Source organism: Pristiophorus japonicus, chromosome 6 (assembly GCF_044704955.1).
Source record: "Pristiophorus japonicus isolate sPriJap1 chromosome 6, sPriJap1.hap1, whole genome shotgun sequence".
Taxonomy (NCBI): Eukaryota; Metazoa; Chordata; class Chondrichthyes; family Pristiophoridae; genus Pristiophorus; species Pristiophorus japonicus.
This window is the reverse complement of record NC_091982.1, coordinates 194417703-194445667: the sequence shown is the minus strand read 5'-3', so window position 1 is coordinate 194445667 and position 27965 is coordinate 194417703. Positions and strand designations below refer to the sequence as shown.

At 43.4% G+C, this 27965-nt stretch overlaps 1 protein-coding gene across 1 annotated transcript in view; it reads left to right on the top strand.

Annotated features, from left to right (window-relative positions):
- LOC139266239 (inactive N-acetylated-alpha-linked acidic dipeptidase-like protein 2) overlaps nt 1–27965 on the top strand; it is a 795403-nt gene that overhangs the window by 335646 nt on the left and 431792 nt on the right. Inside the window, exon 6 of the mRNA XM_070884068.1 lies at nt 19025–19165. Coding sequence (XP_070740169.1) covers nt 19025–19165 — 141 coding nt within the window. The remainder of the gene's footprint in view (nt 1–19024; nt 19166–27965) is intronic.

Below are 27965 nucleotides of genomic sequence, written 5' to 3'. Positions count from 1 at the left end.
TAAAAGTTCACGGGGTTCGGGGTAATATATTAGCATGGATAGAGGATTGGCTAACTAACAGAAAACAGAGTGTCGGGATAAATGGGTCATTTTCCGGTTGGCAAACAGTGACTAGTGGGGTACCGCAGGGATCGGTGCTGTGTCCTCAACTATTTACAATCTATATTAATAACTTGGATGAAGGGACCGAGTGTAATGTAGCCAAGTTTGCTGATGATACAAAGATGGGTGGGAAAGCAAATTGTGAGGAGGACACAAAAATCTGCAACGAGATATTAGACAGGCTAAGTGAGTGGGCAAAAATTTGGCAGATGGATTATAATGTGGGAAAATGTGAGGTTATCAACTTTGGCAGTAAAACTAGAAAGCAAATTCCAATTTAAATGGAGAAAAATTGCAAAGTGTTGCAGTACAGGGGACCTGGGGGTCCTTGTGCATGAGACACAAAAAGTTAGTATGCAGGTACAGCAAGTAATCAGGAAGGCAAATGGAACATTGGCCTTTATTGCAAGGGGGATAGATTATAAAAGAAGAAAGGTCCTGCTACAACTGTACAGGGTAGTGGTGAGGCCACACCTAGAGTAGTGCATCCAATTTTGGTCTCCATATTTAAGAAGGATATACTTGCATTGGAGGCTGTTCAGAGAAGGTTCACTCGGTTGATTCCGGAGATGAGGGGGTTGACTTATGAAGATAGGTTGAGAATGTTGGGCCGATACACATTGGAGTTCAGAAGAATGAGAGATGATCTTATCGAAACATATGATGATGAGGGGGCTCAACAAGGTGGACGCAGAGAGGATATTTCCACATCGGGGAAACTAAAACTAGGGAACATAGGGCCCAAGTTTCCACAAGAAAAAAAACGGGCGCCCCTCCGAGCTGGGCGCCCGTTTTTCGCGCCTAAAACGGCGCCTAAAAAAATCCTCGGTATTCTCCACCTACTTACAGGTCCTCTGGCCCTCGGCGCAGCCAGCACGAGCTGTGGGGGAGGCGGAGCCAGGTCCCTGCGCTGAAAACAGTGCCGGGACCTCTGCACATGCGCGCTACAGTTGGCACGCAAGTGCAGTAGCTCCAGGCGCCGAACTGTGTGGGAGGGGCCCAAAGCACGCAGCCCCTAGCCCTGGCTGAATGGCCTCACTGGGGCTGCGTGAAGAAGGCTCCTCCACGGCCAGCTCCTGCTCCCCGCCCCCGACAAGACCCGACACCCACTCCCCCCCCCCCCCCCCGCCGACCAGACCCGACCCGACACCCGCGCCCCCCCCCTCTCCCTCCCCCTCTCTCTCTCTCCCTCCCTCCCCCTCTCTCTCTCTCCCTCCTTCCCTCTCTCTCTCTCCCCCTCCCTCCCGCTCAGCGACACGAACGGCTTTCTCCCCCCCTCCCCCCTCCCACCCCTCCCGCTCAGCGGCACGAACGGCTGCAGAATTCTCCCTGGCTGAAGCACTTTCACACAGGTAGGAAGATGGTTTATTTAATCTTTTCTTGACTTATAAACGTTTATTCAGGTTGGATTTATTTGTATAATATTTGTAGAAGTATAAATCAGGATTTATTGTAGAATTTAACGACTTCCCTTCCCCCCCCTCCCCCCCACCTCGTTCTGGACACCTAATTTGTAACCTGCGCCTGATTTTTTAATGTGTAGAACAGGTTTTTTCAGTTCTACAAAAATCTTCACTGGCTCCATTCTACTTTAGTTTGGAGTACATTTTCACTGTGGAAACTTTCAAATCAGGCGTCAGTGGCTGGACACGCCCCCTTTTGAAGAAAAAATTCTGTTCTAAAGTAGAACTGTTCTACCTGACTAGAGCTGCAGAAAAAAAAATGTGGAGAATTGTGATTTCTAAAATAGTCCGTTCTCCACCAGTTGCTCCTAAAAATCAGGCGCGAATCATGTGGAAACTTGGGCCCTAAGTCTCAGAATAAGGGGCCGCCCATTTAAAAGTGAGATGAGGAGGAATTTCTTCTCTGAGGGTTGTAAATCTATGGAATTCTCTGCCCGAGAAAGCTATGGAGGCTGGGTCATTTAATATACTTAAGGTGGAGATAGACAGATTTTTGAGCGATAAGGGAGTAAAGGGCTATCGGGAGCGGGCAGGGAAGTGAATTTGAGTCCATGATCAGATCAGCCATGATCTTATTGAATGGCGGAGCAGGCTCGATGGGCCAAAAGGCCTGCTCCTGCTCCTATTTCTTATGTTCTTAAACTACTTCTGCTTTTAACATTTATCCATTTTCAAAGCTGCTGAACCCCTTAATATTTCCTCTCTCGTTATGTTTATTTCACCTAATATTTCACATTTCCCCTCCCTGATTGCAATGTCTGCATTGCCCCTCTCTTTTGTGAAAACAGATACAAAATATTCATTAAGAATCTTCCGCCTCCACACACAGATTAATGGTTTCTAATAGGCCCTACTCTTTCTTTAGTTATCCTCTTGGTCTTAATATATTTATAAAGCATTTTTGGGTTTTTCCTTGATTTTACTTGCCAAAATGTTTTCATGCTCTCTTTTTGCTTTCCTAATTTCCTTTTTAATTTCACCCTGCACTTTCTATGCTCCTCTGGAATTTCTGCAATATTGAGCCCTCGGTATCTGTCATAAGTCTCCCTTTTTTTTCATCCTACCCTGTATGCCCCTTGACATCCAGGGGGCTCTAGATTTGTTAGCCCTACCCTTTTTCCTTTAAGGGAACTTACTTGCTCTGAACCCTCAAGATCTACTCCTTCAATGCCTCCCATTGCTCTGACACTGATTTACTTTCAAGTGGCTGTTTCCAGTCCACTTTGGCTAAAAAAAAATGATGTCCCCTTGTTTCCCCTACCAGAGGAAATAGTTTCTCTGCATCTACCCTGTTAAGTCCCTTTATCATTTTAAAGACCTTGATCAGATCAGCATTGAATCTTTTAAACTCAAGCATGGTTTAATGAAAGGGAAATCATGTTTGACAGCTTTGCTGGAGTTCCTTGAGGATGTAACGAGCAAGGTGTATAAGGGGAGACCAGTGGATGTGGTGTATTTGGATTTCAAGAAAGCATTTGAAAAGGTGCCACATAAAAGGTTACTGCACAAAATAAAAGTTCATCGGGTTCAGGGTAATATATTAGCATGGATAGAGGAGTGGCTAAATAACAGAAAACAGAGCGGGATTTGCCAGATCTTGCGGAAGTAACGCTGGAGGTATTTCTCCAGTGTTTTGAGGTGTCTGCTGTATATAGTCCATGTAGGTGGGCGGGTATCACTACTTCCCTGTAGACCATAAGCTTGGTGCTAGATATGAGATCCTGGTCTTCAAACACACTCTTCCTCAGGTGACTGAAGGCTGTGCTGGCACACTGAAGGCGGTGTTGGACCTCGTTGTCAATGTCTGCTCTTGCTGACAGTAGACTCTGGAGGTATGGAAAATTGTCCACGTTGTCCAATGCCTCGTCGTGGGTTTTGATAATCGGGGAGCAGTGCTGTGTGGCGGGGTCAGGTTGGCAGAGAATGTTTAGTGTAAGGCCCATACTCTCGTATGCCTCGGTGAAGGTGTTGACGATGGCTCGGAGTTTGGCCTCCGAGTGTGCGCAGACGAACGTGGATCTGGCCAGGAGGAGGTGGAAGTTGAACAGATTCTCATTTGTTCCATAATTTAGCTCCACTCCAACGGAGAGCTTGCTCAGGGTGAGATGAAGCATCGCAGCAAGTAAGATCAGGAAGAGCATTGGTGCGATGACGCAGCGTTGCTTAACCCCGGTTCGTACGTGAATTGGATCTGTGGTGGATCCATTGGTCAGGATCACGGCTTACATGTCATCATGGAGCAGACGGAGGATGGTGACAAACGTTTGAGGGCAACCAAAATGGAGGAGGATGCTCCATAATCCCTCATGGTTGACAGTGTCAAAGGCCTTTGTGAGGTCAAAGAAGGCCATGTACAAGGATTGGTGCTGTTTCTTGCATTTCTCTTGTAGTTGTCGCGTGGTGAAGATCATGTCCGTTGTACCCTAGTACTCTAGTTTAATACTCTAGTTAATAAGTTTAATACTTTAGTTACAGATTTAAGTCCGTCACTCTCAAACTCAATGTGAAATTCTATGATATGATCACTCTTCGCCAGAGGATCCATTACTCTGAGACTTTTTAATTAACCCTGTCTCATTACCCAAAATAAGATCTAAAATAGCCTCTTGTCTGATTGGTTCCATGACATATTGTTCTAGGAAACTATCTCAAATGCATTCCTTTATCTCATCCTCCAAACTACTTTTGACAATTTGATTTGTCCAGTTTATATGAAGATTGTTGCACTATCTTTGTTACAAGTTCCTCTTATTTCTTGGCTACTCTGGCCAAAAGTATAGTTACTATTAGGGGGCCTATAAACTATCCCAGCCAGTGTATTCTGCCCCTTGTTATTTCTTATCTCCACGCATACTGATTCTACTTCCTGCTCTTCTGAGCCAAGGTCCTCCCTCACTACTGTCCTTCTATCATCCTTTATTATCAGGCCTACCCCTTCTTCTTTCATTTTGTCTGTCTTTTCGAAATGTCAGGTACCCTAGATTATTTAGTTCCCAACCTTGGTCACCATGCAACCATGTCTCTGTAATGGCCATTAGATCAAATCCATTTATCTCTATTTGAGCCATTATTTTTTCTATCTTATTATGAATGCTTCATGCATTCAGATAAAATGCTTTTAATTTTAACTCGTTACCATTTTCCCTGATTTAACCTTATTCACTGATGCACTATTATCATTAAACTCTCTGTCCCTTCTTGTCACATTCTGCTTATATTTACCCAAATCACTACACTGCTCTATTGCCTTGAATTTTCTCTTTATATTTATAAATGTTCCCTCACCTGAATCCCCCCCACCCCCCACCCCACCCTTTTTAGTTTAACGCCAATTTACAGGCCTAGTTATTCGATTTGCCAGGACACTAGTCCCAGCCCGGATTAAGTGGAGCCCATCCCAACAGAACAGCTCCTGGTTCCAGTGCCTCATGAATCAAAACCCCATCTTCCGCACCACTCTTTAAGCCACACATTCAACTCTCTGATATGTTTGACCCTATGCCAATTTGCGCGTGGGTCAGACAGTAATCCAAAAATTTTTCCTTTGAGGATCTGCTTATTAATTTGGGCCTAAGCTCCTCAAACTCCCTGAGTAGATCCTAATTCCTAGTTCTACCTATGCTGTTGGTTCCTATGTCGACCATGACAACTGGACCCTCCCCCTTCCACTGCAAGTTCTTTTTCAGCCATGAGGAGATGTCCTTAACCCTGACATCGGGCATGCAACACAACCTTTGGATCTCCCAGTCACGCCTGCAGAGAACAGTATCTATCCCCCCGCTTTTCTATTCCCTACCACGACCACATTCCTTTTCACTCCCTCCCCTCCACCCCACTTGAATGACCAAGGTGCCATGGTCAGTTTGCTCATCCATCCTGCAGATTTTGTTCTGATCCACAAGGTGGCAAAACCTCTTACCTATTCGATAAGAGCAAAGGATAAACAAGTAGTAGTTATAACTGTAGGTTTCGGAATGCTCCTTCTTGCAGGCATGCAGTTCATTCACAAGTTTTGATTGCTGCTTAAAGCATTCCTGACTACCACTTTTATAATACTCCAATTATTAATATGTAAAGAGGTCTCCAGCACAGAAGGCAGATATAGCCAAAAGGAGAAGCGATACATTCCAAAGTATTTCATGGTTTATGTGAAACTGCAAAGAAAAATAAGAAATGATTCTTAGTACTCTGTCAAAAAGAAATAGATCCATGTACAGTATCTCTCTTTATCTCTGTTTTCCTACTTTTTGTTTCTATTTCTCCGTATTAAGTCTAGAATTTACTCCCTCCAACTGCTGATGAAACTCTCACTATTGCCCTTCTTACCTTCAGACTTGACTTTTCCAGTGTCTTCCTCATTGGCCCACCAAGCTCCACCTTACATAAACTCCACCTTATGCAGAACTCTGCTGACCTCGTGCTGTCCTGCTCACTTATCACCCTGATTCTTGTCAACTTCCACTGGCTTTCCATCCCCCAATACAGCAACTGCAAAATCTTGATACATGTCTTCAATCCCTTTCACACCCTCACCCCTCCCTACCTTACAGCCTCCTCAAGCCCTATTACCCTTTCCGCACCTTCTGATCTTTCAGCTTTGATCTACCTTGCTTCACTCCCTTCTAACCCCCAGTCTCCGCTGGTTTTGGAGTCTTCAACCACCTTGCCCCCACACTCTGTAACTCTATCCTTAAATCCATTCATCTTACTACATCTTTCTCCACCTTTAAAATCCTCCTTAAAAACTAGCCAACTTTTCTCATCTTCCCAATGCCCAACCATAACTGCTCGAGACTGACCCCTCTACCCAGCCCCCCCCACCCCCCCCACTAGCCGTGAACATCTTCGGAATGCATTACTATCTTAAAGGTTGTTATACTGTGTGATATCAGGCTTATGTAATTATGTCAAATTCAGATGGAGGGTGAGAAAGTTGGATCGCTAACCAGCGTACTAAGCTTAAATAAAGGAGACTATGGGCTAGAACCTCCACTTTTTTTGCATGTTCAATGCCCACTTAACGCCCATTTTACCGCTGAAACGCCCATATTTCGCCCATTTAGCCACAAAATGGAAACTGACGCCCATTTTTCAGAAACTTATCGCCGAGCGTTACTTTCCCCATGTGCTTCACGCCAGGAAAAAATAATACCGCCTGCCCCTTTTTTTGGGCGGAATCATCAGAATGGGCGAAATCAACACCCATAATAACGCTCAACGTTAATTTCCATACTGATTTAATGCTGAGATTCAATAATACCGCCCACCCACTTTTTTTTGTCGTAAAGAGCATATTTACCGAAACCAGCTGCCATGAGATCGCCCAGCATCACTTTCACTACCTCTCACACATATCGCCCACAATATCGCTCACCCAAAAAAAACACCCAGAAAAAGTGGAACTAACCGGAAATAATCAGAGTGTTATGGACGCCATGTTCGACATCACATGTCGCATCCTTTAAAAGGCTGCTGTGCTTCAACCTCGGGGGAGTTCGGATGTACTCTGGAGGTCGTTGGGGTTGATGTGAACATCTCTACAAACATCTTGACCATACTGTGACCGATTGGAATTTAATAGGTGTCTTCGTCGGGACATTCATTGTTTGTGACCAATCAGTGGAAAACAGAGAGTTCTTGATGACCAATTACATGCAGCAGACTCAAGATCGCCGAAGGTACACTCCACAGTATTATGTGCCCAATGTAAGATGTGCCAGACTGATGAGGAGGACCAGACGTTACACCCCCCCCGCAAGTACAGGGAGAAGCAGTATTACCTCGACTTGCCTGACATCACCTGCCTTCGGAGACTGCGCATCCACAAAGTGGTTATCACTGAGGTATGCCAGTTGATAAGGGGAGATCTGCAGCCTGCCAGCACCATCAGTACTGCACTGTCTGTCGAGGTCACAGTCACCGCGGCACTGTCGTTCTATGCCTCGAGTTCTTTTCAGGCCACAGCTGGCGACGTTTGCGAACTTTCTCAGCATGCCACACATCGCTGCATTAGACAGGTCACTGAATCCCTGTACGCACGCAGGAGGGACTTGATCAGCTTCCCTATGACCAGGGAGGCACAGAGTGAGAGGGCTCTAGGATTCTCCAGAATTGCAAACTTCCCCAAGGTGCAGAGAGCAATAGACTGTATACACATCGCGATGCGAGCACCTTTTCAGGATGCAGAGGTTTTCAGCAACCGCAAGGGATTCCACTCCCTGAATGTCCAGCTCGTTGTCGACCAGCAAATTATACTGGCAGTGAATGCTCAATTTCCGGGCAGCGTCCATGATGCTCACATTTTGCGTGAGAGCACGGTATCTGACTTGTTTAACAATCAGTTACAAGGTCAATGCTGGATGCTTGGTGACAAAGGATATGGCCTCGCCAACTGGCTGATGGCCCCGGTGTGACACCCACACCGAAGCCGAGAGGCGATACAACGAGAACCACAGAGCCACTTGCAATATCGTGGAGAAAACCATTGGCGTGCTTAAGCAGAGCTTTAGATGCCTGGACCACTCAGGAGGCGACCTCCAGTACCACCCTGAGCAGGTAGCTCAATTCGTGGTGGTGTGCTCCATGCTGCACAACTTGGCTATCAGGTGGGGACAAGAATTGCCCAATGAGTCTACCTTACCAGAGAGAGGAAGAGGAGGACGAGGAAGCGGACGCTGACATCGGCCCAGACAATCAGGCTGACATTGAAGCCATGCCCCTGCCCCCCCCGTAGACCGCATGAAAGAGCCCATGGTGGCATGATAGCTGCAAGACCCTTACATCAGGAGCTCATCAATGATCGCTTTGCCTGAAAGAACGTTGGTGTTATTTACAAGGCTGACACACTGCTGGGTGTGCAGATAATACATCAATGGTGGGCATCACCTTGGTGACAGTTAAAGTTTAAGTTGATTGAAGTTAAGTGTCATTATACCCTTTGATAAGGAATCACCAGCGTGTAATAGTGCAGCTATGTGAGCCAATGTGCAACAAGGTTTTGTTAAATAAAAAACATTGAAACTGAACATTTGTCTGAAATCATCAGTATTTCTGTGAAAACGAACCGTTCCCTCCCCACCACCCTACGCTTCTCGCCATCTCTACCCCTTCCCTTTCCCCTTCTGACTCCAAGCTGCCTGGCCAAAGAGCTCCTTCATTGATTAGGTGCGGGGGGGAGGGAGATGACAGCCAAAATGCTGCTTGGGAGAGGACGGTCCTGAGGTGGGAACGTGCTCTGAGCCAGAAGCAAGATGTTGCTCCTGGCTCTCGTGTGGTTGGGAGTGCGGCACCTTGGGGTGCAGTGCCACGCTCTGGGACCACTGGGAGCCCTCTGCGACCAGTGTTCCTGGCTACCAGCTACAGGGCCTCCACCATCCCTTCCATGTTATATCTTATTTGTTGGACAAAAACTCGGTGCCAACTATGTTCTTGGTGCTTTGTAGGCTTTTTGCTGTTGGTGAAGCTTCCTCATGCCTCCCACAACAGCCAAACAAACACACACCACAGCCACACATGCCTTCAGTCCCTCTCAGCTCCCTCTCTCTCTGTCTCCTCTTCTGCGCATGTCATGATAATCCTTGACCTCCTGAATCGCGGGAATCTAGCATTGCCATGCCGTTGCTAAGAACGCGACACTTTACAGCAGAAAGTCAGCGAGATTTAATGCTACCGCCCATTTCCTATCGCTCGCGGTAACGCCCATTTAAAAAAAATGGAGAATAGCTGCTTTGAGAATGGACGAGAAGCCGACGATCTGAAAACTTTTTTTACTGCCCATGCCGGAAATAACGCTCATTTTTGGGCGATAAGCACAAAAGTGGAAAATCTAGCCTTATGAAGATATGAGGTCTGAGTTGGCTAAAGTGGACTGGGAAAATAGATTAACGTGTAGGAGGGTTGATGAACAGTGGTGTACATTTAAGCAGATATTTCACAACTCTCAAGAAAAATATATTCCAGTGAGGAGAAAAGAGCGTAAGAGAAAAGATAGCCATCCGTGGCTAACTAAAGAAATAAAGGATGGTATCCAATTAAAACAAGGACATACAATGTGGGCAAAATTAGTGGGAGGACAGAAGATTGGGAAGCTTTTAAAAGCCAACAAAGAATGACTAAAAAACTGATTAAGAAAGGGAAGATAGACTATGAAAGTAAACTAGCACGAAATATAAAAACAGATAGCAAGAGTTTCTATAGGTATATAAAAAGGAAAAGAGTGGCTAGAGTAAATGTTGGTCCCTTAGAGGACGAGACCGGGGAATTAGTAATGGGGAACATGGAGATAGCAGAAACTCTGAACAAATATTTTGTATCAGTCGTTACAGTAGAGGACACTAACAATATTCCAACAGTAGATAGTCAAGGGGCTATAAGGGGGGAGGAACTTAACACAATCACAATCACTAAGGAGGTGGTACTCAGTAAGATAATGGGACTAAAGGCGGATAAATCCCCTGGACTTGATGGCTTGCATCCTAGGGTCTTAAGAGAAGTAGCGGCAGGGATTATGGATACATTGGTTGTAATTTACCAAAATTCCCAGGATTCTGGAGAGGTCCCAGCAGATTGGAAAACTACAAATGTAACGCCCCTATTTAAAAAAGGAGGCAGACAAAAAGCAGGAAACTATAGACCAGTTAGCCTAACATCTGTGGTTGGGAAGATGTTGGAGTCCATTATTAAAGCAGCAGTAGCAGGACATTTGGAAAAGCAAAATTCGGTCAGGCAGAGTCAGCATGGATTTATAAAGGGGAAGTCATGTTTGACAAATTTGCTAGAATTCTTTGAGGATGGAACAAACAGGGTGGATAAAGGGGAACCAGTGGAAGTGGTGTATTTGGACTTCCAGATGGCATTTGGCAAGGTGCCACATAAAAGGTTACTGCACAAGATAAAAGTTCATGGGGTTGGGGGTAATATATTAGCATGGATGGAGGATTGGCTAACTAACAGAAAACAGAGAGTTGGGATAAATGGTTCATTCTCGGGTTGGCAATCAGTAACCAGTGAGGTGCTGCAGGGTTCAGTGCTGGGACCCCAAATATTTACAATCTATATTAACGACTTGGAAGAAGGGACCGAGTGTAACGTAGCCAAGTTTTCTGACGATACAAAGATGGGAGGAAAAGCAATGTGTGAGGAGGGCACAAAAAATCTGCAAAAGGACATAGACAGGCTAAGTGAGTGGGCTAAAATTTGGCAGATGGAGTATAATGTTGGAAAGTGTGAAGTCATGCACTTTGGCAGAAAAAAATCAAAGAGCAAGTTATTATTTAAATGGAGAAAGATTGCAAAGTGCCGCAGTACAGCGGGTCCTGGGGGTAATTGTGCATGAAACACAAAAGGTTAGTATGCAGGTACAGCAAGTGATCAGGAAGGCCAATGGAATATTGGCCTTTATTGCAAAGGGGATGGAGTATAAAAGCAGAGAAGTTTTGCTACAATTGTACAGGTTATTGGTGAGGCCACACCTGGAATACTGCGTGCAGTTTTGGTTTCCATATTTACGTAAGGATATACTTGCTTTGGAGGCAGTTCAGAGAAGGTTCACAAGGTTGATTCCGGAGATGTGGGAGTTAACTTATGAGGAAAGGTTGAGTAGGTTGGGCCTCTACTCATTGGAATTCAGAAGAATGAGAGATGATCTTTTCAAAACGTATAAGATTATGAGGGGGCTGGACAAGGTGGATGCAGAGAAGATGTTTTCACTGATGGGGGAGCCTAGATCTAGAGGGCATAATCTTAGAATAAGGGACTGCCCATTTAAAACTAAGATGAGGAGAAATTTCTTCTCTGAGGGTTGTGGATCTGTGGAATTTGCTGCCTCAGAGAGCTGTGGAAGCTGGGACATTGAATAAATTTAAGACAGAAATAGACAGTTTCTTAAATGATAAGAGGATAAGGGGTTTTGGAGAGCAGGCACGGAAATGGACCTAAGCCCATGATCGGATCAGCCATGATCGTATTAAATGGCGGAGCAGGCTCGAGAGGCCGTATGGCCTACTTCTGCTCCTATTTCTTATGCTCTTATGTCATCCTCGACTCCAAGGGACTGCCTATGATGTATGTATCTCAGCTTCAAATTCTTCATACATCTGTATATTTCTCCATATCTGGTTATGGTCTGAATGTTTCTTCTATGCGGTACCAATCTGACCTGCCAACTCGCATAGATTTTTTAAAATTTTAATGACGAATATTGCATTAGACTTTAGAACTCCTTTGAAGCTTCTGCTATGTGATAAAATATTTATCAAATGTTCACCTGTTTTAATAAATTATACTTCTGTATTGTTAGGAAATGCTTAACAGTTGAATGTGCAATTCTATTCACAGGGAAGCATTGATAATTAAAAATATTCTTTTTAATTTCACTATCTTTCCAATAATATTTCTCGTTATGATTTTACGTGATATCTTTTCTAAAAATCTGAGGCACATTTTCCATATTTTGTAATCTGTACCTAATTAGTTCTCTTAGCCTTACAGAATTGCTTATCAAACACAAAAACTTTTGCTGTTTCAAATTAGGTCTCCAATGCATTGGCCTACCACCAGAGTAGGTCATCTAAGGTGACTGATTGTACAAGAGAGCTCAGCAGTCCTAATGACACAGATTTAATCACCTGAGGCTGTACGTTTGTTGCTTCCACCAAAGTCATTCATCACGCTATCAAAGTCTTTATGAGTGTTCTAATTTTTCATGGGGTGAAACTAACTGGAATATACAAGAGACCTGAAAATTTCAAGCTGGAAGCTAAACCATTTGTCTACAGTGTATGGAATAGAATAATGATATCCAATTAGTAATGTCTTTTTAAAGGGGAAATAAGTGTCTTTTTGGGATATAAGACCATTTTGGTTATAAATATGAACCAGCAATGAGAATGTATATTTGTGTTGCTATTATAATATAAAATATATACTATAACATATACTTCAACCATAAAATGTGATAAAGTCATTAATTACTATTATATCTAATGATACAAGAATGAAAGTAATGATTTTTCTCTTCATTCAAATTTGAGTTTCTAGGAAACTTTCATTGGTTTAGTGATCTTCAAGTAGAAATCCATAAGCAGCGAATAATCCTTCTCCCTGCAATAACCAGAAACAACTTTCATTTATGTAACAATACAATTGAGCATGGGATCCAGAGGTAAAAGTCCTATTTTTACCTGTCAGTGATTCCCTGCTCCTTCTCAGGGTGCGCTGTTAAAGACGGCAATCTTTAGAAATCACTTGAACTGACACGAACTTCCCCTTTTACACTGTAATATCCCGCTGTTAAGATTTCCCAAAAAGTTAAGCCTTGTTAAATGAGGTGTAACTGGGTTTTTAATGCCATGCTAAGTCAGAATTACTGCTGAACAAACTCTCTGGTCCTGAAAAATGTATTTTATATTTGTCAAATGTCTAATTTTTCCATTGTGATAAAAAGTCCATAGGTTTTTTTCATATATACATATATATTATATAGTTAAAGTTTGTTTATGATATTTCAGATTCTACCTTAATCCCATGTGTATATCCCAATATTTATTTTGCTCTCTGTAAAATTTATAAAAAGTGAAGGATAATCTGTGCATTTTACTTCCTGGTTTGCTGTCTGTGAGAATTCTTCAATGTGATTTGCTGCTTAGCCTGCTTGATGACATCACTGTTGCTGAACACTGGAGATCCCCAAGAGTTGCGCCAGAATCAAACTAGTGTCGGGAAAATTGAAATCAGCGCCACAGAGATCGCTGGATCTTTGTGGGCAGCTTTCTTTGAGGTCAGCGGCGAGCACCATCACTTTGCTGCTGACCGCAAAATCACTTTTAAATTTAATGAGACAATTCAGTGATAGATTAAAAAGGACCCTCTGAAAAATTCAAAGTAAAACTGATACCAATCTCAGATAAATCCCAATTCTCAGATAAAATTCACTCAGATAAAAGTATATTCTTGAATAATGTGAGACCTTTTATAAATGTCACCTTCCTTGCCAGGTGTATTGCAGTTATCAGTTGTGCTGACAGTTAGTGCACTGCAATTATGAAGTATGGTTTGTAACTCCTTCACGTTATACGTACAGGATATTAATGGAGCATCTTTTTAATCCTTACTTTTTTATTTTTTCTATACTGTTTTTACTTCAATATTATCACATTCAAATTATGAAATACATTACAAAAAGCCCACCTACAAAAGCTATATGTAGTTTTTTACAAATTAATTAAAATATGTAATAGATTTTGTTATAACAAATCTCCATTTAGTGGAGACATTACAAGTATTTGTTGTTTACAAGATTTTCATCAAGTAGCAGAAGGATCATTATATTTGGAAGAACTGCAGAGAGACATGATGATTGCAGTTAGTCTGTCAGTTAATCAGAAAACCTTTTAACCATGACTTTATGCACCCAAATTTGCCCAGGAGTTGCTCCATTTTTTTTGGAGCAACTTGATTTTTCTGGAGTATCTTAAAAATCCCCATTTTGCACATTTAATTTGCGTCAGTGTCAGGTTAAGATTTTTTTTAAGTTTAGTTTTTTTTTTCAAAAGGGGGCGTTAACAGCCATTGTGGCCATTTAAGCCATTTTGGATAGCTAATAGTTACTCCAAACTAACTTAGGCCAGCGTATGTGGCCACTTGTGGCTGTACAGAAAACCCTTATGGAGAGTTAAGAAATCAACGCAGATAAGTACATTTAAAGCACCAAGACTTACAAAGCACTAAATAAAGCACAAAAATAAGCATTCAATAATTCAAATAAAAAATACAAGGTAGCTGAGAGGACCTGCAGCAAGACTTACAAAGCCCAAAAAGTAATAGCAATTAATTAACAAATAAAAAATAGAAGGAAGCGGAGAAGACCTGCACCTAAAGCACCAAGACTTACAAAGCACTAAACACAGCACAAAAAGTAATAAGCATTCAATAAAAAATAAAGAACTGAAGTAAATAATTAAATTAATAAATAAAGAACTAAAGTAAATTCTACCTTCAACTAAACTTGGCAGCGGCCGGCCTGTGCAGGAGGCCATTCGGCCTGAGATAGGTGCGGCAAGACGCACACTGGGAGGGTAGGCTGAATGTGGCATCTGTGAACAGGGGAGGGAGAGGCTGAATGCGGCATCGGTGAAGGGGACGGTGGTGGGGGGAGATCCACAGCGGGCCCGCCCCGGCCGATGCAGGAGACCCTTCGGCCAGGGATAGGGGCGCCGAGCATTGGGTCCTACTCACAGCCCGCAGGACGTGCTGGGAGGACAAGGAGCATGCGCGCAGACTCCACTGCGCATGCGGACAGCTGACGGCACTGTTTTCAGCGCGGGGCTGTAGCTCCCCCCCGCACTCCACTATATACACCACGCCAGGTCCCGGGACACTCGGCAGAGCGGCCAGGATGGGGGCACATTTTTTCGGCGCCAATTCCAGCACACAAAGTCAGCGCATCTCGGGTTAGTGCGCTGGAAAAAGGAGTTGGGGAAATTTGGGCACAATGTTTTTCATGTATCACAGTGCCATTGATTTGAGAAATACTGAAAAATATGTACTATACAAGAATATCAGTCCATCACTATTTGACCACCAACTATATTGTCCATATGCATTTTCTGTATTGCATCTTTTCTGAAATTCATTCCAAATGTTTTTTTGATTCCAAATGTGTATGTGCAGTCATTTATTGTATAAAAAATACACTGTGCTTTGGGACAGCAATAAATTGTCATTATTTGAACAGCCAAAAAATGCGTCATTTTTAAATAACAAGAATAAGCGGTGTTTTGTCAGAAAATAAGCTATTTCAGTTCATTATGTCAGAGTGTGGTGCTCCTTATTCCATATGTAAAAGTTGTACTTTGTTTTCTAGAAGACTGTATTAATGTCACAACAAGAATATTTTTTTTATTATTTTTACCTTTTATTTGCCACAGCCCCAAGGCAGTCCACCAACTAGGGTAGGGAGAAAGAGGTAACCTGAATCTCTGAGGTCAAGTTGCTGATTGCCCAGGCTGGCTGAAAGGGTAGACATGTCACTGGGCCTGGAATCACTACTCTAGAAAATCCTGGAACACAACACCCTAATGTTTATTGTGGTCCTAGTTGAATAAGCAACAGAACGCTTATGAGTGATTTTGTGCAGCTGAGACTCCAGAAATGTTTCCATGTACACCTGGAGGTTGCTAATCCTGAGCTCTTGCCTACCTGTGCCTAAGCTCTTTAGACTTGTGTAAGTGGGATGTGTCCCCACAGAGAGAGGGTGAGAGATTGTACTCTGTATTAGGCAAACAGAAACTCTACCTGTGTGGATTCCTCAACAACTTAGTTTGGAGGCTCACCACTATTAAATATGGTGATGGGTTAATACACAAAAAATATTTCCAGAACTTATTTTTTATTTGCTATACCGCCAAGAGACAGTAGTGATTGACTTGCTAGAATATTTGAAAAGAAAAGTTTAAATTCTATTTCTAGCTGAAGCATTTACTTTGATGCATAATGCTCACCCCGAAGTATTGTTGACATTTGGTAAATATCTGATTTTTTCTGAAATTATTTCTATAATTATTTATTTTGCAAAAAATGGTCAGAAATGGCCAAAGTATTTGCACTGTATCATGCAAGTTTATTTTTTGAACCACTTTTTGTGAAGCTTTTACTCAACACGTTGAAGGATGTTGGTGCTTTTCTATTTCGGGCACCTGGGGAGCAAAATTCAACTTTGACAGCGGCACAGAATGGGCAGTAGCGGATCAGCTACCTGTCATACACCCGCTGAAATGTTTTTCAATTGACTTTAATGAAATGGTAAATCGGCCGATCTGCTACCACCTGTCTTGCGTCCCTGCCAAAGTTACATTTTGCTTGTCTGGTGTCATGATCAAGCATTCCTTGCTCAGGTATTCAGATGCAGAGTGAAGTTCTCTCTGCTCTGCCTCAGCCCTAACCTTACCACAGCACCATCTGCTGTAGCAGTGTGACATTTTTTTCTATTTACCACAACAGCTATCCTAAGAGTGATACTGTAAATTAGTGTCAATTTTGTGCTGTAGTCTTGTGCCAACTGGGATCTGGAAGGGACTGTCAGATCTATTTAATTTAAGATATTTACAGCCAGCTGACAGATGAGATATGTTTTGGGGTAGATTTGAACTTGGTTCTTGAAATAAAAGACTGTCATACCCAGTTAACCCCAACTTCCCCACCCCCCACCCTCTATGCTAGCTTGTTTAATTTATATTTTAGATCAAATATTTTTGATCAACAATGACAAGGATCTCAATATAGAAGGACGGAACACTTTTGCATATGTGGTACCCTGTTCAGGTAATTGTTGCCTCCAACTGCTTTGCTTTGGGAACATGGGTTTTCCAATGGGAATACCTCTATTATGTTTTGAGGAGGAGAATGAGGACATGGAGAAAGCTGGATTGGAGGCTCTCGGAGAGGCTTTATAGAAGGCATTGTTTCTCTGCATGCACATATCCACTCACAGGGTCAACAGAACAAAAAAGACTTACTTAGACTTTTTTGCCGTCAGTACCTCAGAAGGCGGCACCTCCCTTTCCTTACATACGGAATCCCCATCAGCATGAACGGGGATTCCCTTCTGGTTATTCGTTTGGCTGGCCTACATGATCTGAGAAGCACTTGCCAACCACGTGCGTCCCTGAGATACATTGGTCTCTTCCTGCGCATACTCAGAGAGCCCCAGGACCGGAAATCTCCATACCTCTCAGACCACCAGGTGCTTGAGCATTTTGGATCGGAGGCATTTCTCCACGGGAAGCCTCCGACCGCAAATTCAGAGCCATTATTATGTAGGTAAAGGACAACTATAAATGTGAAAATGATTACAGAGTAGGTCCAGAATCATTTATTTTTGGATGATTGTTTTTGAGACCAGTTACCATTTTAAAAACTGGAATATTCTTCCACATTTGCCACCCAATATCAGCATTAGGCTCAATTATAGCATAGAGTACGTCCAGAAAAAGACAAAGAGTACGCACTCCATCCCACCCCAACACAAACACACCCCAGCACGAATTTCCCATTTTACACCTTCCCTAACCTTGTGATTCTTTTAGTGAAACTATTAGTTTGCGCGATCATAGAATGATCATCATCATCATCATAGGCAGTCCCTCGGAACCAAGGAAGACTTGCTTCCACTCTAAAAATGAGTCCTTAGGTGGCTGAACAGTCCAATACGAGAACCACAGTCCCTGTCACAGGTGGGACAGATAGTCATTGAGGGAAAGGGTGGGTGGGACAGGTTTGCCGCACGCTCTTTCCGCTGCCTGCGCTTGACCTCGGCGATGAGAGTCGAGGTGCTCAGTGCCCTCCCGGATGCACTTCCTCCACTTAGGGTGGTCTTTGGCCAGGGACTCCCAGGTGTCAGTGGGGATGTTGCACTTTATCAGGGAGGCTTTGAGGGTGTCCTTGTAACATTTCCTCTGCCCACCTTTGGCTCGTTTGCCGTGAAGGAGTTCCGAGTAGAGCGCTTGCTTTGGGAGTCTCGTGTCTAGCATGCGAACAATGTGGCCTGCCCAGCGGAGCTGATCAAGTGTGGTCAGTGCTTCAATGCTGGGGATGTTGTCCTGGTTGAGGACGCTAACAATGGTGCGTCTGTCCTCCCAGGGGATTAGTAGGATCTTGCGGAGACATCGTTGGTGGTATTTCTCCAGCGACTTGAGGTGTCTACTGTACATGGTCCAGGTCTCTGAGCATATAGGAGGGCAGGTATTACTACAGCCCTGCAGACCATGAGCTTGGTGGCAGTTTTGAGGACCTGGTCTTCAAACACTCTTTTCCTCAGGCGGCCGAAGGCTGCACTGGAGCACTGGAGGCGGTGTTGAATACAGCACAGAAGGAGGCCATTCATCCCATTGTGCCTGTGCCGGCTCTTTGAAAGAGCTCTCCAATTAGTCGCAGTGCCCAGCCCTTTCCCCATAGCCTTACAAATTTTTCCCCTTCAAGTATTTTGAAAGCTATTATTGAATCTGCTTCCACTACCATTCAAGCACTGCATTCTAGATCATCATGACTTGCTGCGTAAAAATGTTGTCCTCATCTCGTCTCTGGTTCTTTTGCCAAATAGTTTAAATTTGTGTCCTCTGGTGACCGACCCTTCTGCTACTGGAAATGGTTTCTCCTTATTTACTCTATCAAAACTCTTCCTGATCTTGAACACCTCCATCAAATCGCCCCAAAATTGCATTTGAGGTCTTAACAATGTCACAGGACCCCAATTTATGTGGTATAATGTGGCTCCAGTCTATTACAGGTGGGAGTGCTGGCTGCCTAAAATCACGGCCAGTTTGAAAACAGCGGGAGCTGGAAGTTGGTAGTATGTTTTTAAAAAAATGAGGTGTCTCTTACATCGATTCCCGCTGGAAATCGGGATGGTGAACAAACCAAAATCACACCCATGTTGTCTTAATTGTGTTTTGTGATTTTAAAAGGTGGAAGCTTCAGGGAACATCGAACAAACCTTACAACTTTGCTGGTTCAACCAATTGCTGCATCGCTGGCTAAAGCACTTCTTTCTTCAATCAAGGAGGCAAATGGAAATGGATGTTTTCACCTCGCTAATTCAAGTGCAGGTACCAAATGCAGTTTCACCTCTTTTTATGCAACTAATGATTTTTTATTGATGCATGTTTGTTTGTACATCATTTAGAAAACATTTCTGTACAGCTGAACTATGATAAAACTTGTGACATGATTTATGGCCATTTTAGATGGGAAAAGCAGCGAGTGTTGCAGTTCTGTTCTCATGCATACATTAGTAAACAGCTGATGTAGATTTCCTGCTTTTATTTACATAATGCAGCAGCCTCTTGCTGGAGATTCGAAGTAATGAGCTTTTGTTTCAAATTGTTGTGGATAGAATTAACATCAATTGTGAGCTTATTTGAGCAGATCTGATTAATTACCATTATATGCAAATACAGTGAAAAGAAAAAGAAGCAAAGGAAGAATTCATTTCTTACATAATTGGAAATCAAAAGAGCATCATTTGGGTTTGGAATTTTCTGTATGCTGAGCAGCGAAATAAAAATTATGGTCCAGAGAATAGCGGAAAACCTGACCAATGTTAAAATATTGAAAGCATGTATTTTGATGTAAAAAAACCCCAGATTTATAGTTTATAATTTGGTGAGTTACAGGGACATTGGTGTGTTTGTATTTTTATTAATGTAAGAATGAATAGTCTTTGTTAAAGGGCATTGCTTGTTAAAAGTACATTCTAAGATCCTCTGTACTCTTGCTAATAGTGATGCTATTTATTTGCTGGATATGATTTTGCTTTTGACATTAGCAATTCAACAAGTCAGTCCTTTGTCATTATTTCTGAATTACTATCTTTCAATGCAACAAGAAAAGTTAGAGTTCAGAAGAAGGAAAACTGAAATTTTCATGTCAACACTGTAACACTAACAATATTCCGACAGTGGATAGTCGAGGGGCTATGGGAGGAGGAACTTAACACAATCACAATCACTAAGGAGGTGGTACTCAGTAAGATAATGGGACTAAAGGCAGATGATTCCCCTGGACCTGATGGCTTGCATCCGAAGGTCTTAAGAGAAGTAGCGGCAGGGATTGTGGATGCATTGGTTGTAATTTACCAAAATTCCCTGGATTCTGGGGAGGTCCCAGCAGATTGGGAAAACTGCAAATGTAATGCCCCTGTTTAAAAAAGGAGGCAGACAAAAAGCAGGAAACTATAGACCAGTTAGCCTAACATCTGTGGTTGGGAAAATGTTGGAGTCCATTATTAAAGAAGCAGTAGCAGGACATTTGGAAAAGCAAAATTCGGTCAGGCAGAGTCAACTTGGATTTATGAAGGGGAAGTCATGTTTGACAAATTTGCTTTAGTTCTTTGAGGATGTAACGAACAGGGTGGATAAAGGGGAACCAGTAAATGTGGTGTATTTGGATTTCCAGAAGGCATTTGGCAAGGTGCCACATAAAAGGTTACTGCACAAGATAAAAGTTCACAGGGTTGGGAGTAATATATTAGCATGGATAGAGGATTGGCTAACTAATGGAGAACAGAGAGTCGGGATAAATGGTTCATTCTCTGGTTGGTAACCAGTAACTAGTGGGGTGCCGCATGGATCGGTGCTGGGACCGCAACTATTTACAATCTATATTAACAACTTGGAAGAAGGGACTGAGTGTAATGTAGCCAAGTTTGCTGATGATACAAAGATGGGAGGAAAAGCAATGTGTGAGGAGGACGCAAACAATCTGCAAAAGGACATAGATAGGCTAAGTGAGTGGGCTAAAATTTGGCAGATGGAGTATAATGTTGGAAAGTGTGAGGTCATGCATTTTGGCCGAAAAAAATCAAAGAGCAAGTTATAATTTAAATGGAGAAAAATTGCAAAGTGCTGCAGTACAGCGGGACCTGGGGGTACGTGCATGAAACACAAAAGAATAGTATGCAGGTACAGCAAGTGATCAGGAAGGCCAATGGTATCTTGGCCTTTATTGCAAAGGGGATGGAGCATAAAAGCAGAGAAGTCTTGCTACAGCTATATAAGGTATTGGTGAGGCCACACCCTGGAATACTGCGTGCAGTTTTGGTTTCCATATTTACGAAAGGATATACTTGCTTTGGAGGCAGTTCAGAGAAGGTTCACTAGGTTGATTCCGGGGATGAGGGGGTTGACTTATGAGGAAAGGTTGAGTAGATTGGGCCTCTACTCATTGGAAATCAGAAGAATGAGAGATGATCTTTTCGAAATGTATAAGATTATGAGGGGGCTTGACAAGGTGGATGCAGAGACGATGATTCCACTGATGGGGGAGACTAGAACTAGAGGGCATAATCTTAGAATAAGGGGCCGCCCATTTAATTCAGAGATGAGGATAAATTTCTTCTCTGAGTGTTGTAAATCTGTGGAATTCGCTGCCTCAGAGAGCTGTGGAAGCTGGGACATTGAATAAATTTAAGACAGAAATTGACAGTTTCTTAAATGATAAGGGGATAAGGGGTTATGGGGAGCTGGCGCGGAAGTGGAGCTGAGTCCATGATCGGATCAGCCATAAGAACATAAGAATTAGGAACAGGAGTAGGCCATCTAGCCCCTCGAGCCTGCTCCGCCATTCAACAAGATCATGGCTGATCTGGCCGTGGACTCAGCTCCACTTACCCGCCCGCTCCCCATAACCCTTAATTCCCTTATTGGTTAAAAATCTATCTATCTGTGATTTGAATACATTCAATGAGCTAGCCTCAACTGCTTCCTTGGGCAGAGAATTCCACAGATTCACAACTCTCTGGGAGAAGAAATTCCTTCTCAACTCGGTTTTAAATTGGCTCCCCCGTATTTTGAGACTGTGCCCCCTAGTTCTAGTCTCCCCGACCAATGGAAACAACCTCTCTGCCTCTATCTTGTCTATTCCTTTCATTATTTTAAATGTTTCTATAAGATCACCCCTCATCCTTCTGAACACCAATGAGTAAAGACCCAGTCTACTCAATCTATCATCATAAGGTAACCCCCTCATCTCCGGAATCAGCCTAGTGAATTGTCTCTGTACCCACTTCAAAGCTAGTATATCTTTCCTTCAGTAAGGTGACCAAAACTGCACGCAGTACTCCAGGTGCGGCCTCACCAATACCCTGTACAGTTGCAGCAGGACCTCCCTGCTTTTGTACTCCATCCCTCTCGCAATGAAGGCCAACATTCCATTCGCCTTCCCGATTACCTGCTGCACCTGCAAACTAACTTTTTGGGATTCATGCACAAGGACCCCCAGGTCCCTCTGCACCGCAGCATGTTGTAATTTCTCCCCATTCAAATAATATTCCCTCTTACTGTTTTTTTTTCCCAAGGTGGATGACCTCACATTTTCCGACATTGTATTCCATCTGCCAAACCTTAGCCCATTCGCTTAACCTATCTAAATCTCTTTGCAGCCTCTCTGTGTCCTCTACACAACCCGCTTTCCCACGAATCCTTGTGTCATCTGCAAATTTTCTTAAACTACACTCTGTCCCCTCTTCCAGGTCATCTATGTATATTGTAAACAGTTGTGGTCCCAGCACCGATCCCTGTGGCACACCATTAACCACCGATTTCCAACCTGAAAAGGACCCATTTATCCCGACTCTCTGCTTTCTGTTAGCCAGCCAATTCTCGATCCATGCGAATACATTTCCTCTGACTCCGCGTACCTTTATCTTCTGCAGTAACCTTTTGTGTGGCACCTTATCGAATGCCCGTGCAATTTGATTTGACCAATCGATATGTCGGTTAAAATCCCCCATGGTTACTGCCGTTCCTTTTTCACATGCCTCCATTATTCCATTTATTATTGTCCGCCGCACCGTGAAGTTATTATTTGGGGGCCTATGAACTAGGCCCACCAGTGACTTTTTCCCCTTGCTATCTTTAATCTCCACCCATAATGATTCAACATTTTGTTCATTTGAGGCAATATCATCTCTCACAACTGCCCTGATATCATTCTTTATTAACAGAGCTACCCCACCTCCTTTCCCTTCTTGTCTATCTTTCCGAATTGTAAGATACCCCTGAATGTTTAATTCCCAGTCTTGGCCACCCTGCAACCATGTTTCTGTAATGGCCACCAAATGATACCCATTTGTAATGATTTGTGCTGTCAACTCATTTACTTTATTTCGAATGCTGCGTGCATTAAGGTGGAATGTTTTAATACTAGTTTTTAAACCATGATTTTTAGTTTTGACCCCTCCTGCAGCCCCTTTATATTCATACATATTGTCCCTTCCTATCACCTTGTGGTTTTCACTTACCCCAGTGCTACTCTGCTCTGTTGCCTTCTGCCTTTTGCATTCTTTCTTGGGGTCCTGTTCATCTGAGTTCTCACCCATGATCGTATTGAATGGCGGAGCAGGCTCGAGGGGCCGTATGGCCTACTCCTGTTCCTATTTCTTATGTTCTTATTAGAAAATAGATACAGACGTGTAATCTTCGTCCATGTTTTGTGTGTATATGTATCATCAGCTAATCCACAGAAGTCTTTGGTATTTGACATTGTTTTTGTTGATTTTGTCATCACGTCCATTCTAGAGCATAAGAAATAAGAGCAGGTGTAGGCCATTTGTCCTTTGGAGCCTGCTCAGCGAATTCTGCTGAGTTTGTTGATTATACTGGCCTGGCTTGTGCTAAATAAGTTTGATTAGCATTCGTTCTTGTTCATTAAGATTTTCTAAATCACATGGTTCTGCATTGTCATTGTCTCACAATGACAGTGGAAGATATGCCAAACTATTTCCATTCTTTTATCTTTTTTCTTTCATCCTTTCCATTTATCTTGTATCCTTTATGAGTATTTACCTGCTATTTCTGACCATTTCATCTACTATTTTGTCTTTCATTCCGTCTACCTAATTTGGACCTCATCATTGTTTTTAACTGTTAATTACAATGAGCCGGATATTGCAGTAGAAATAATGATGAGGCTACCAGCACTCACCTTTACTGAGAAGTAAATTGGACAGCAATTTCTGGCGACTGCACATGCGCAGTTAAACGTGGAAATCAGGAAGTTGCTGTCCAAGTTGCACTGCTCCTCTAGAAGCTGTGCCACACCGAGAATACAGCATTCACATGCATGGAAGGTGTGAATTTGCAATATTTATGTGATTGATATCCGCTAAACACAGCTGAAAAGTTAGGAATTGTGCATTCAAATGTAAGTGATTTTTTAATGGCGTGATGTCTTAATTATTGCCAAACAACCTCTCTGGCACTCAAAATTAACTTTTACAAAAGTGGAGTTTCCTTCCTTCAGATTTTAATTATTATTATAGATTTTGAAAAATTAAAAAGATTTGTTTTACTTTTTATTTTTGTCACTTTTATCTCTTTATATCTTAATTCCTTCTTTCTTTCCCTCTCTTTATTCCACTTTCTGGTTCTAACTTACACTTCCTGGTTTAGACTCTGCAGTCCTGAAATTCAGTACTGCTGGAAAGCTGGTGCTCCCCCCACCTTTTTGGGGCCATTAGCGCCGAAATGTTTTCGTGGCTGGGCTACCCCAAATTCAGCTCCAAAAGTGAACAAATGGGTTCCAGCGCTAATGAACCCTTCCAAAGGGTTTTTCAGCGGTGTGGCTGTCTTCATTTGAGAAATTCAGCATGCAGATAAGGGTTTCTAATGAGCCAACTGCTCCCTGGCCTGTTTGCAGCAAGGCCCTGAGGGGGGAAGGAGTTTGGAAGGATGACTGGTGTAAGAGGTGCAAGGAGAGCCAACAGGTTCACTGATATAGAACTGGAGACAGGGATGAACAGTGTGGAGGACAAAGAAGAATATTGTTTCCTGACATGGGGAGACCTGGCAGACATGCAGCACATAATGCATGGAGGGAGATTGCATGGGAGGTGTTGGGCATCTCCATGTATGTGAGGACGCACCCTCCCAGGAGGGTGCTGGCCAGTCTCCACCCGACACTTCCAGGGTAGCGATGGGTCGACGACTCCTAGCTCTGGGGCGACGGGAATCATCATCATCATCATCATCATCGTCCTCCTCGTCCTTCCTTCCTTCCTTCCTTCCTTCCTTCCTTCCTTCCTTCCTTCCTTCCTTCCTTCCTTCCTTCCTTCTCTCTTTCCTTCCTTCTTTCCTTCCTTCTTTCTTTCTTTCCTTCCTTCTTTCCTTCCTTTCTTTCCTTCCTTTCTTTCCTTCCTTCCTTCTTTCTTTCCTTCCTTCTTTCCTTCCTTCTTTCCTTCTCGACCTCTAGCGGCTGTCACCTCATGATGGCCAGGTTCTGCAGAATGCAGCAGACCACGACAATTTTGGAGCCCCGTTGAAGAGAGTACTGCAAGGTGCCACCAGAGTGGTCCAGGCACAGGACTCTCTACTTTAAGGATGCCTATGCACTGCTCAATGATGCACCTGTTGGCACAATGAGCATCATTGTATGCATGCTCGCGCGCTGTCCTGGGGTTCGACAGTGGAGTGAGCAGCCAAGTGGACAGGGGATATCCCTTGTCCCCAAGCAGCCAACCTGCTTCGGGCCGGTGAAGACGGCGGGCACACTGGTCTAGCGCAGAATGAATGAATCATGGCTACTGCCTCCCTCGCCCGCTACCTGTCTGCAGAATGTTGACAGCGACGCCTTCTCCTGCGTGTGCCGCCCTGCTTCTGACCAAGTGTCTCCCTCCCAAACACCTCCCATCCTCAGGGTGAACCCAGCCAAGCAGGTCTCTGCAGCCCACAGGATTCCACTAAAGAGTCAGACTTGAAAGTTGTACAAAAGTACAGGGGTATGACCAAACCTCTGAGCAGCACTCAGCAGGTGTAATAGAACCAAAACCATTGCTAAAACTATATGAAAAGCTAAATACTGCGGACCACGGAAAATGAAATAAAAACACTAATGAATAAAATTATATCAAAAGATAAATATTGTGGATGCTGGAAAATGAAATAAAAACACTAATAATTAATAAACCTATTTACCTACCAAAGGACCCCAGCGGTGTCCCGTTCGGGCATTGAAAACCTCGGGGGGGCACTGCCGGGAAAAGTCCTACCTTTTCCTCGGTGAATTTCGCTGTCCTGGTGGCTTTTCAGTGGCCTGCACGCTGCAAAGCTCACTATTGGAAGCTCACCTTTGCAGCGGCTTCACCGCGTTGTTTCGGGTGGAAGTGAAGAAATCCTCCCCGAGCTGAATATGACTTGGGGAGGGGAAAATACCTGACCGCGACGGTCGATTGATTTTTTCGATCGACCGCCCAAACTCCGCGGTAGCTGTCCCTATAGGGATGGTGAATTTCAGGCCCTGCATGTCTCAGTAACGATTCTTCAATCTGGTTGGTTAAGGAACAAGCAGTTGTTTTCCCTGTTCACACAGGTCCTGGATCCCCTGTAAAGGGCGCTGCGCTGTTTCAACTCTCTAATTACCGCAAGTCACAGTGCGAAGTCTGTCGGCGTGTAAATGTAATCAATGGCTAGCACCGTTCATTTTCCACTGACTGCAAAATCCGGGCCATAGCTTTTACCCATATTCCTTCGTAGTATTGAAACTGCTCTAAGGAATGAAGAGCATTCTCTCTGTGCTAAGCAACATGGATAATGTCATTATATGCACCATATTGGAATCATTCTCGTATTTATGTAGATAAGTGGCCGCTACCTAATAAAAATCATCATTTTATGTAAATTTATTTATAAAGTGAGGGGACAAATAAAACCTAATGCATCAAACTACTGTAACCTATAATCCTCTTGTATTGTCAAAGTTTCAGGAATTTTGACAATTTCTCAACAGAAAAGATTCACAGAGAGTAACTTTTAGTGTTTTGAAAGCATACTGTATTATTGTAAGTAATGGATTGAGAACTGGTTGTCAGACAGGAAGCAAAGAGTAGGAGTAAATGGGGAGTTTTCAGAATGGCAGGCAGTGACTAGTGGGGTAGCGCAAGGTTCTGTGCTGGGACCCCAGCTGTTTACATTGTACATTAATGATTTAGACAAGGGGATTAAATGTAGTATTTCCAAATTTGCGTATGACACTAAGTTGGGTGGCAGTGTGAGCTGCGAGGAGGATGCTATGAGGCTGCAGAGTGACTTGGATAGGTTAGGTGAGTGGGCAAATGCATGGCAGATGAAGTATAATGTGGATAAATGTGAGGTTATCCACTTTGGTGGTAAAAACAGAGAGACAGACTGTTATCTGAATGGTGACAGATTAGGAAAAGGGGAGGTGCAACGAGACCTGGGTGTCATGGTACATCAGTCATTGAAGGTTGGCATGCAGGTACAGCAGGCGGTTAAGAAAGCAAATGGCATGTTGGCCTTCATAGCGAGGGGATTTGAGTACAGGGGCAGGGAGGTGTTGCTACAGTTATACAGGGCCTTGGTGAGGCCACACCTGGAGTATTGTGTACAGTTTTGGTCTCCTAACTTGAGGAAGGACATTCTTGCTATTGAGGGAGTGCAGCGAAGGTTGACCAGACTGATTCCCGGGATGGCGGGACTGACCTATCAAGAAAGACTGGATCAACTGGGCTTGTATTCACTCAGAAGAATGAGAGGGGACCTCATAGAAACGTTTAAAATTCTGATGGGTTTAGTCAGGTTAGATGCAGGAAGAATGTTCCCGATGTTGGGGAAGTCCAGAACCAGGGGTCACAGTCTAAGGATAAGGGGTAAGCCATTTAGGACCGAGATGAGGAGAAACTTCTTCACCCAGAGAGTGATGAACCTGTGGAATTCTCTACCACAGAAAGTTGTTGGGGCCAATTCACTAAATATATTCAAAAAGGAGTTAGATGAAGTCCTTACTACTCGGGGGATCAAGGAGTATGGCGAGAAAGCAGGAATGGGGTACTGAAGTTGCATGTTCAACCATGAACTCATTGAATGGCGGTGCAGGCTAGAAGGGCCGAATGGC